Source organism: Choristoneura fumiferana, chromosome 6 (genome assembly GCF_025370935.1).
Source record: "Choristoneura fumiferana chromosome 6, NRCan_CFum_1, whole genome shotgun sequence".
NCBI classification, from domain to species: Eukaryota; Metazoa; Arthropoda; class Insecta; order Lepidoptera; family Tortricidae; genus Choristoneura; species Choristoneura fumiferana.
Window position 1 is genome coordinate 5,739,247 of NC_133477.1, and position 9,736 is coordinate 5,748,982.

A 9,736-nucleotide genomic window follows, 5' to 3' on the forward strand; every position below is an offset into this window, starting at 1 on the left:
AGACAATTTTACTTGACGTTTTTTGCTTATTTTATTGCATCCACGAGATTCCGCTGCTTTCCATAAACGTCAAGAACTTCCAAAGGTGTCGTGTGCGGTTGTGCCTACCACGCATGCGGGGTGTGTCAGGGGTCAGGTGTAAGTAGACTTCGATCATGAATAAAATCAATTTCGAATCGTTTTTAGGGTTCCGTAGCGAAAATGGCAAAAACGGAACCCTTATAGTTTCGCCATGTCTATCTGTCCGTCCGCGGCTTTGCTCAGGGACTATCAATGCTAGGAAGCTGTAATTTTGCACGAATTTATTATGTAAACTATGCAGACAAAATGGTACAATAAAAAATTCAATAAACTTTTTTTAGAGTACCTCCCATCTAGACGTACCTAAAGTGGGGGTGATTTTTTTTTCTCATCCAACCTTGTAATGTGGGAGATCGTTGGATAGGTCTTTTAAAACCATTAGGGGTTTGCTAAAACGATTTTTCGATTCAGTGATTTGTTTGCAAAATATTCAAGCGAAAATTTTGTTCAAAGGGTTAAAAAAATATTATGGAAGAAAATCTTTCAAAAAAATCGTCCTTCCCAACAGATTTCTGCTCTTTATGATAATAACTATTTATTAACTTCACATATCGCATAAACTAAAAAAGTTTCAGTTCGAAAGTCAATCATTTTATTACTCAAAATCGTCAAAAACACAGTTCACACACATTACCATAAAGGCTATGGCATATGGTCTAAGAGCCGATGGAGATCGACCTTCACCCATCTGATAACCAGTAGTAGGGCTACTACGAAAATCGAAGTTCGTATCGCACCGTCCCTTTCACTCTCGTATGAAATAATATTAGCGTCAGCGAGACTGTACAATACGAACTTCGATTTTCGAATTTCGTAGTAGCCCACAGATGAGTGGTCTGATTTGTTCAAAATCACTGAAAATCTAATTTAAGTACATAGAATATGACAAATTCAGGAGTTGTCAAATATAGTTTTTGTTTTAGTTCTTTCAAATGAACCTCGAACTAACACAAATCTAATCATACCTATAAAATATTACGAAGGCAGTTGTCAGTCTTTACCAGATGAAATGCAATACTTAGGGAGACAGTGGCTTCTCAGCAACATTCTCTGACCCCTCTTCCCTATCGTCACACACGCCCGCCGCGGTGAGCTCGGGCGTGTCTCCCGGCTCGAAGATATTCAGCGTGTTCCTGATCTGCTCAAACTTTTCTTCCATATGCGGAAAGTCTCTATTGAGGGCTTCCGCTATGTATTTGAGGCGATCGTTAAGCGCGAGCGCCTGGTTGTACTCGTCCAGTATGGTGGCTTTGGGTTTGCGCACGCGCACAGACTGCCGCTTGACGGCCGTGGCCAGCTCGTTGCCCAGGCGCTGGCTGCGGACCACGCGCTCGAGGAGCTGCGGAGACAAACTAATTTATAGCAAGCAGTTGGAATTGAGACCATCTTTTTGAGCACGAAACTACCGTGAGGACTCACTCATATTAAATATATTGACCCGGATAACTCACGTCTCAAACCGAGTTCAGCTCGACATGTTTCGGGCTAATCCGTAGCCCTTCCTCTTAGGAGCAACGCGACTCGGCGGCTGCTGCAACACGCGCACTGCGCGCTGCCGCTCTGCTCGCGCGACCGACGAAACTGACACCGGCGCACAACTACCCGCTTTTACAGTGCGCGTGTTGCAGCAGCCGCAGATTCGCGTTGCTCCTAAGTGGAAGGGCTACGGATTAGCTCGAAACAGTCGGGCTAAACTCGATTTAAGACGTGAGTTATCCGGGTCAATATATTTAATATCTTTTTAAGCATTTTATAACGAGGCGGTTGTCCGGGGCGCCGCGTACACCATGAATAGGTACCTATTTTTAACGATCTAAAGGAAAAGTAGACTTACTTATCGTATTAACTTTTATAGGCTTATCTCGTAGGAATGAGTATACGAGTAAGTATTCTATGTAAGCAAGTTTTAGAACAAAGCCAACCTGTCATTTTGTCGCTTGTAGATGCCTGGGTGGCTAAGGCCAGGCCTAGTAGACTAAGCTTTTTTGCGATCGGCTTAAGCCGATTTGGCGTCCATATAGATGTGGGTAGACCCTAACGCGACTTGAGATGTCACTGACCCAGTGCTTTTGCCGCTCGGCGGCGCGGCACTCCCGCAGCAGCGTCGCGATGCGCTCCTCAAGACGCGCGTTGAGCACTTCCGTCTGCGCCGTCTCTTGCGTCAGCCGCGTATGTTCGCGTTGCAGTCGCTCCATTTGTAGCTTTGCGTCGCTTAGATCCTAAAGTAATTAAAAAAACAATAGGTATCATTGGTAGCTGGCCTAAGGCCCCGCGCAGGCTGCTGCTGGCTGCCCTAAAAACAGAAAGCTCAGCAAATCAACACATCCGGCAAAGCATGATATTTTATGTCACGTAGTCTCGGGATCATTGGCCTCGCTTTAAACGTACCTGAGTGCTATACCTACGGGCGTTTCAACCGCTATTAGTTTCTTGTCTCTTATACTGAAGAAAATTATAAATGAGTCACCTGACTCATCCACCTGGTTTGAAAGGATTTTATAAAACGATATGGCGTGCATGCGGTACAATTACAATTCATTAAAATTTCTTACTTGCAGTCTCTCATTTCTTCAATATATGCGACAGGACTGATGATAACGGTTGAAACGGATAGGGATTTTGGATAGGTACGTCTTGTTACTGGTGATATGTAGTTATAAATCTAATGGTTCGACTTTGTCGAGAAACTCTTCCCAACCTAGGGTATTCGGATCCCTAGAAATCCGTCGACCTATCCCAGTAGGTACGCGAAGAAAAAATTAAGTTAACACATTGATGTAGGCAGAGCAACTTGGTACTAAGGAATGCCGCCATTGCAAAACGCTGGAAAGAGCTGCCCTAGTCTGACTGCTAATGCTAACCCTGGTGACGCGTTGCACATCAGCTCGCGCCAGCCTTAGCTTGTGGTGGTACTGCGACTGCGAGGTGTGGCCCGCGCCGCCGTGCGCCTTCTCCACCGCCGCCTGCACCATACAGAATGATACAATGTAAAAAATAACCCCGGAAATCGGTTGAATGGAGTATTGGCTCTGATGAAACTCTTGCCGTGACTTGATTGATCTAAGACTTAAGGGGACGACGACAGTCGACCGATCCTGCGTATCGTGTTATTTACGCCAGAAGGATTATTATCAGGAGGGTGCATCTGCATAAAGGTAGGTGCATTTACAGGTTTCATTCTATATCTTACTGTTTCATTCTGTAGTCTTGTTCTATATATTTTTTTACGCCATTCCAGCGCCCATGGTGCTATAAACACGGCCTAACTTTGATTATTTTGTTAATCATGCCTAAATCAATCATTCAGGTTTGTATGTTGCCAAAGAAGCGGGGGCAAACTGAGGTGCCTGTCCCACCCACCCAAGTAGCTACTAAAACACAATAGTGTAATTTTGACATAAAGTCAACCGTTGGAGAATAAAGAGATACTTATCAAGTTTCTGCCCCAGTCCCAAAAAGTCGTTCATCGGACGTTGGTTTACGATTAACAGAAGCGAAAATTGATTGCGTAAATTAAATACAGGCGGCCGACAGAATAAAGATATTTATTTTCGATTGATTATATGCCGATGGCGTATTCAAAAACTGAAACTGTCGGTGCTCATGCATTTCACCATACCTACATATATCCACCTCAATATAGTAATAACGAGGTACATAGATGCCTAATAGGGCAAGTACATTACATAGATACCTGATAGGGCAGGTAGATACCTGAGCGCGGCTCTTGTCCATGGCGGTCTCTCGGCGCGTCACCAGCAGCGCCAGATCTTCAGACAGCTTCTCGCCCGTGCGCCGCAGCTGCTCGCGCCGAACCTGTATTATCATACACTAGCCTTTACCCGAGGCTTCGCTCGCGTAACCCATTAGATCTGGTCTCTAGATTTATTTTAATTTTTACATGGATCTCGTGGGAAAATCGGAATAAAAAGCAGCCTATTGTATTGTAGTAGAGTCTGGCGAGCGAATTGTGGCCATGTTTTTTTTTCTCTGTTCTTACTCGTATTTGCTAATTATAGTAAACTAGCTGTTGCCCGCGACTCCGTCCGCATAGAATTCGTTTATCTCCATCCCGCGGGAAATGCAATTTTCCGGGATAAAAACTACCCGACGTCCTTTCCCGGGACTCCAACTATCTATGTACCGAATTTCATCTAAATCAATTCAGCGGTTTAAACGTGATAAGGTAACAAACAAACAAAGAGACGTACAAACTTTCGCATCTTTATAATATTAGTAGGATAGTGGGATAAACTCAACGAGTTTTAGGTAACATTTTATCATAAAAAGCACAAATCTTTTACTTAATATCGTCCTTCCTCGTATTCTATTGGTTCGAAAATTCGTGCGAATTTAAATTACCACGCTTTTTTGCATTTATTTAGTCACAATTAAAATTCGATCTACATTGCTAGCCGTTTTCTAGATTCATCGAATAAACAATCACAGCTTACTTCCATCCTATGAATTTCCGTCTTCATCTGTCCAATTTCGCCAACTGCAGACTTGGCGGCCTGCATGTTCTTACGCAGCTCAACCGCCAAGATTCCCTGATGGCCAACATTTACCATGAAACAGAGCTTAGAATTTCTTGAAACATACATTGCATATCGTTACTACTTTGAAAAAATCTCGTATCTAAAATCAATATGTCAACAAAATCAAACCTTGACATTAATTTGTTACAATCTTAAACCGCGCGCCGAGCCAACCGCGCGTCACCGCGTGTTCATCTGAACTTATAGCCTTACGCACTATATCGTCACCTTTCTTTGCCAGATGAGAGCCTCCCTCTGCATGCGATCCAGATCCTGGGTCAGATTAATTTTCTCCTTGTCCATGGTTTCTATGGATTCCTCCAATTCAAAGACTTCTGCATCTGCGTCCTGTAACAACGAAAACACAAGGGCGCTTGTAAAGACAAACAAACAAACGCGAAAGCATAAGATGGATAAGACTTTTATTACTTCGATTAATATTTTTGTATAAAAATGTTTAGAAATTTGAGTGATGGTGATATGTTCCTAATAATTGTGACTTTACAAATACGTACCTCTTACATCTGTAGATGTAAAGAGGTCATTTTCCCTGCATAAGTGAATAGTGAACTATAAAAAGAATGCACTGAAAATATGTAATAAAGAAAAAATACGATTATTTACTACAGCAATAAACTATTTTTCAATTATGTTCTCTTTTTTTTAATCAATTGTATTCATATCCATGTTACGTATATCGTTCGACATGATTTTGATGCATCCGTCATCCGTCCATTGGTGATAAGAAAGCTTAGTCATTGGTAGGTTACCTTCAGCTTGGCGGCGTAGTCATGCGTGAGCGCCTGGTGGTCGCGGCGCAGCGCCTCCCCGCGCTCGCCGGCGTCGCGGCGCGCGCGCTCCATGACCTCGAGGCGCCCGCGCAGCTCGCGCAGCACGCGCTCCACGCCGGCGCGCTCCGCCGTCACGCTCTCGATGTCTGCCTGGATGCGCATCGTCTTCTGCTCGCAGATTTGGATTTCTGGATGACGGATAGAATTAATCTACAGTTTAACGTCTGGTAGCATGGTGAACGGTTGTGTTGCTCTGAGAATGAATTATGATTGAGTTGGAAACGCTTCACCACGGTGGTGGTGATAGTTGGATAAAATTAACCTTCTCGAAGCCAAGAACGGATACGGGTAGAGTTAAATAATAGTTGGTACACAATAAACCAGCCAAATTCGCGGATGCGCGCTTGTGGCTCTTTCAGTTGCTAGCCGTCGAGAGACGACAGATACCGAGCGAGCGAGAGGGTTGGTAAGCTGCACTTGGAAATGCTATGAAAAGGCGTGCTTCTACCCTCCTATCGGATTCTTTCAGCATTTTTTAGGATTCCGTACCTTGAAAGGAAAAAACGGAACCCTTATAGGATCACTTTGTTGTCCCTCCGTCCGTCTGTCAAGGCCCTTTTTCTCAGGAACGCGCGGAGGTATCAAGCTGTAATTTATATCAAATACTCAGGTCTACTGTCCCTTGGAACTGTGAAAAATTAAACTTCTATCTAAGCCAACGCAATCAAAAGATCCAAACTCGCAAGGGAATCAAAACCTACAGGGTACTTCCCGTGAACTGAGAATCTTGAAATTTGGTACGAAGCAACGTCTTATAGCACAGATAAAGTAAAAATTGCGTAAACCGTAAATTTTTAGTTACATCATATAATAAAAATATTTATACGGAACCCTCGGTGCGCGAGTCCGACTCGCACTTGGCCGGTTTTTATGTTCTTGTAACATTGAAAAGTTAAACAGAGTCTGTCTAGTTTGTAGGTCATGAAGCTGCTACTCGTATCTGACTCACGCTTGTTAATGAGGTTGATGTCGGCGACGACGCGGTGGTGCTGCGCCGTCAGCTTGACCACGTGTCCCTGCAGCCGCAGCCACTCGTGCTGCATGCTTTCCGTGCGCTCGCGCAGACCCTTTATCTGCATCTCCAGCTCTTCGATACGCCGCTCTTGGGGGGACTTCATCTGTGAAACGAGTAAGATGTAACAGATCAGTCTAAGTAAACAATAAGAAATAGTCATTGACAGGCACGTCATGACATGCCAGCTGGGGATCAGAAGCTGCATGTTAACCTTATCTTGCATAAAAGGAGGTAGTCGTTATTCAATTCATATGTAAATTTTCATATCCTTATAGTCTATACTTAGACTAGGTTAATAAAATAATAATTTTTAATATGAAAGAGGCATTACATTTTCTCCAGATTCGTAGACCGGCCATGCCAGTTAAAGCAGACCTTAATTATAAAACCTGAGATCACCAAATTCTAGCCTTGACGCCAGGATTTCTTTTGGGATCAAATTCACCATCAATCGTGCAAGTCTCTAACCATAAATTGTTAGAGGAGGAAATTTCGAATAGGTTAATAACTCACATCAAAGATCTCCTTTAACGCAACATTCTTCTTTGTGACGATGTCCAACTCGCGCTGTTTTCTCATCAACTCTAGCACTCTCTGGTCGTACTTCTCTTGCAGCTCGTCTATCTCCTTCTCGCGGGCGCGGACCTTGGCTTGGTTAGCCTCCAACAAAATGTTATTCTTCGCCTGCTGGTTCCGATACACTTCTATATCGAGCATAACCTGGGCGTGCGTGTTCTCCATTGCCGCCAGAGCTAATTCCTGCAGGAAAATAATCGTTGACATTCCATTTTGATTTAATTAAGATTATATTTATCTTAGATATGTGATTAGTTTTATAGTTAAATAGGTATCTTGATAACAAAGAAATCTATCTCATGTTATGAATCCTTTACCAAAATAATGTAAATTATTGCCTCTTTGAACTTTGTTTTTAATCTGAACTAGGTATGAAGAATCTTGTACAATCTACCAAATCTTGGCGCCTTTTGTTTTTTATATCTTTGTGCTGTAAGGGGCTATCTCTAATTGCAGAGATTTGGAACTTAAATCGACATATTTCTTTAGGTAACTACTCGCTCATTTGTCACTACTTAGAATAGAAACACAACTTAGCAGCAGCAAACGAAATACCTACTGTTAAGTCTTTGGAACACTTTAAGATACCTGTTTTCTGGATATCTCTCTCATCTTCTTGATCCCGTTGGCCATCGACTCGACAGCCTTGTCGTTCAAAAGGCACTCCTGTATATTTTGAAGAATTTCATTCTCTAGCTTCAACCTCTGTTCCGTCTTGCGATCAAAATCCTTCTCCGTGCTGCTCAGTAGATTCATGATTGTTTGGTTTTCCTAAAAGACATGGAACACGTTTAACTGTGGTAAAGCTTACTTGAGCAATAAATAATAAATATTAAGATGGTACTAATTACCATTTTTATCAAGTTCTGATCTCGTTCTGTCATCTCAATAGATTCCGTGAGTTCAGCTATTTGCGTCTCAATAGCTATTCTCTTCGCATCCTCAGCATCGACTGTAAAAAATATGGTAAAAGCTGTCATTTGGCTTTTCCTTGTTATTAACTCAAATTAATTTTCCAAAGAAAATTTTACATGAAATAAATAAACAAAAAACTGCAGCTCATGCGGTAGGCGGTATGATAGAGGCCGATTATTCCCATTTATTTTGTACTTAGGTAGTACGAGTAACTTATACTTACAAGCTTTGATCGCATGTAAGTACCATTAGAATTCGGCAGTTGAAAAACTATAATAGCCTACTGAATAAGCTATTTGTACACTAAATTGCGTTCAATCCGTCCAGCCGGCTAACAAACATATTCTTATTTTAATGTCAGTAGATTAGGTTATTGTAGGTAATACTTAGATCAATTTTGGCTGTGATACTAACAAAGCTTCGCGACACTGTTGATGTCGTATATTATCTTGTCCTTGTTCATAGCGATTTCTTTGCTCCTGTTCATTTCTTCCATGACCACTTTCTTCGTGATCGCCAGGTTGCTGATCAGCGTACGGTAGCTCTCTTGCAAAGTCCTGACCAACATTCATCAATGCAATATTTAAGTATTCGCGATGATTTTTAATCGCTGATCAGGTGCCTATTTTTCTAATTCAATTGAATTCGGTCACGCTAAAGTCCCATACGTACATGAAACCAAACTTTTTCTATCATTCTAAGTTTGAGACTTTTACCTTTAAACGTTATGTACAGTCACCAGCATTAATATCTGCCACAGCGGAGCGTGCAAAATATCTGACACGTCCTTCTGGACCTTGAAATAGAGTCGTATCAGATACTTATGCACGCCTGTTGTGTCAGATATTGGTGCTGGTGACTGTACCTATAGAACTATAGATATAGAAGGAATGATAATAATAGGTTTCTTGTATAGGTACGGTCTTTATTTTTTTATTAAATTTTATTTTTATTATTTGTTATCGTAACGGCATTTAATACACGTTATGTTAATTTTCAGCTGTCTGTGTATTACGATTCTTGATAATATTTGAATACAGCCCTGTGATAGACAGACAGCATCAAAGCGACAGTAATAGGGTTCTATTTGTCACCTTACGTTTCGGGTACGGCACCCTAAAAACCAAAATCCAATAAGTTCTACGTCCATAGCATAGAAGATGGATTTGTATGGTAAGCCACTTACTTGTAGTCTTCCCGTACGGAGTCGAACACCTTATCGCGCTGTTGGATGTTGACGAGAACGGAGTTCCAAAGGCTCACGAGCCGGCGCTTGTCCAGCTCCAGGTCTTCCAGCTCTGTGCTGTACGCCGTCACCTGGGACAACCATGGCCATGAATACAAGCTAGGGCTTGCTACAAGATGTTTCAAAAATTATATACCTAGCTGCTGCGTATATTAAGATTATGTGGACGCACGATGCGTACGGAGTTGAGCAGTATAGAACAGATGCATAGAGTAAAGAGTTGGAAAAGGGTCGATCCATCCGCTGTCTTTGTCTTATAAATTTACTTACTTAGTTTGAGACTTGTGCTTACAGCGAAAATTTCAACTTTTTCGCTATGCATAACAAATGTGCAAGCGATACGGACCATTTCAGGATAAAGAAATGTTTAAAATTGTGTTCTTTAGATCGTATAAAAAAAGAACGGATAGCTATCTACCTACCTTATCGTTGATCTTCTCCATTTCGTTGTTCTTGATTTCGAACTGCTTCTTAAACATCTCCAGCTTAGACTCGAGCTTCCACACCTCGTTGC

At 42.1% G+C, this 9,736-nt stretch overlaps 1 protein-coding gene across 1 annotated transcript in view; it reads right to left on the reverse strand.

Annotated features, from left to right (window-relative positions):
* Positions 1-664: 664 nt before the first annotated feature.
* LOC141428604 (coiled-coil domain-containing protein 40-like) overlaps positions 665-9,736 on the reverse strand; it is a 9,808-nt gene continuing 736 nt past the window's right edge. The window contains exons 2-15 of the mRNA XM_074088605.1: positions 9,645-9,728; positions 9,163-9,293; positions 8,391-8,533; positions 7,913-8,013; positions 7,650-7,832; positions 6,999-7,244; positions 6,420-6,588; positions 5,390-5,598; positions 4,848-4,967; positions 4,536-4,631; positions 3,796-3,897; positions 2,943-3,044; positions 2,142-2,300; positions 665-1,420 (exon numbers count right to left, since the gene is read on the reverse strand). Of these exons, the coding sequence (XP_073944706.1) occupies positions 1,100-1,420; positions 2,142-2,300; positions 2,943-3,044; positions 3,796-3,897; positions 4,536-4,631; positions 4,848-4,967; positions 5,390-5,598; positions 6,420-6,588; positions 6,999-7,244; positions 7,650-7,832; positions 7,913-8,013; positions 8,391-8,533; positions 9,163-9,293; positions 9,645-9,728 (2,166 nt within the window). The 3' untranslated portion in view covers positions 665-1,099. The remainder of the gene's footprint in view (positions 1,421-2,141; positions 2,301-2,942; positions 3,045-3,795; positions 3,898-4,535; positions 4,632-4,847; positions 4,968-5,389; positions 5,599-6,419; positions 6,589-6,998; positions 7,245-7,649; positions 7,833-7,912; positions 8,014-8,390; positions 8,534-9,162; positions 9,294-9,644; positions 9,729-9,736) is intronic.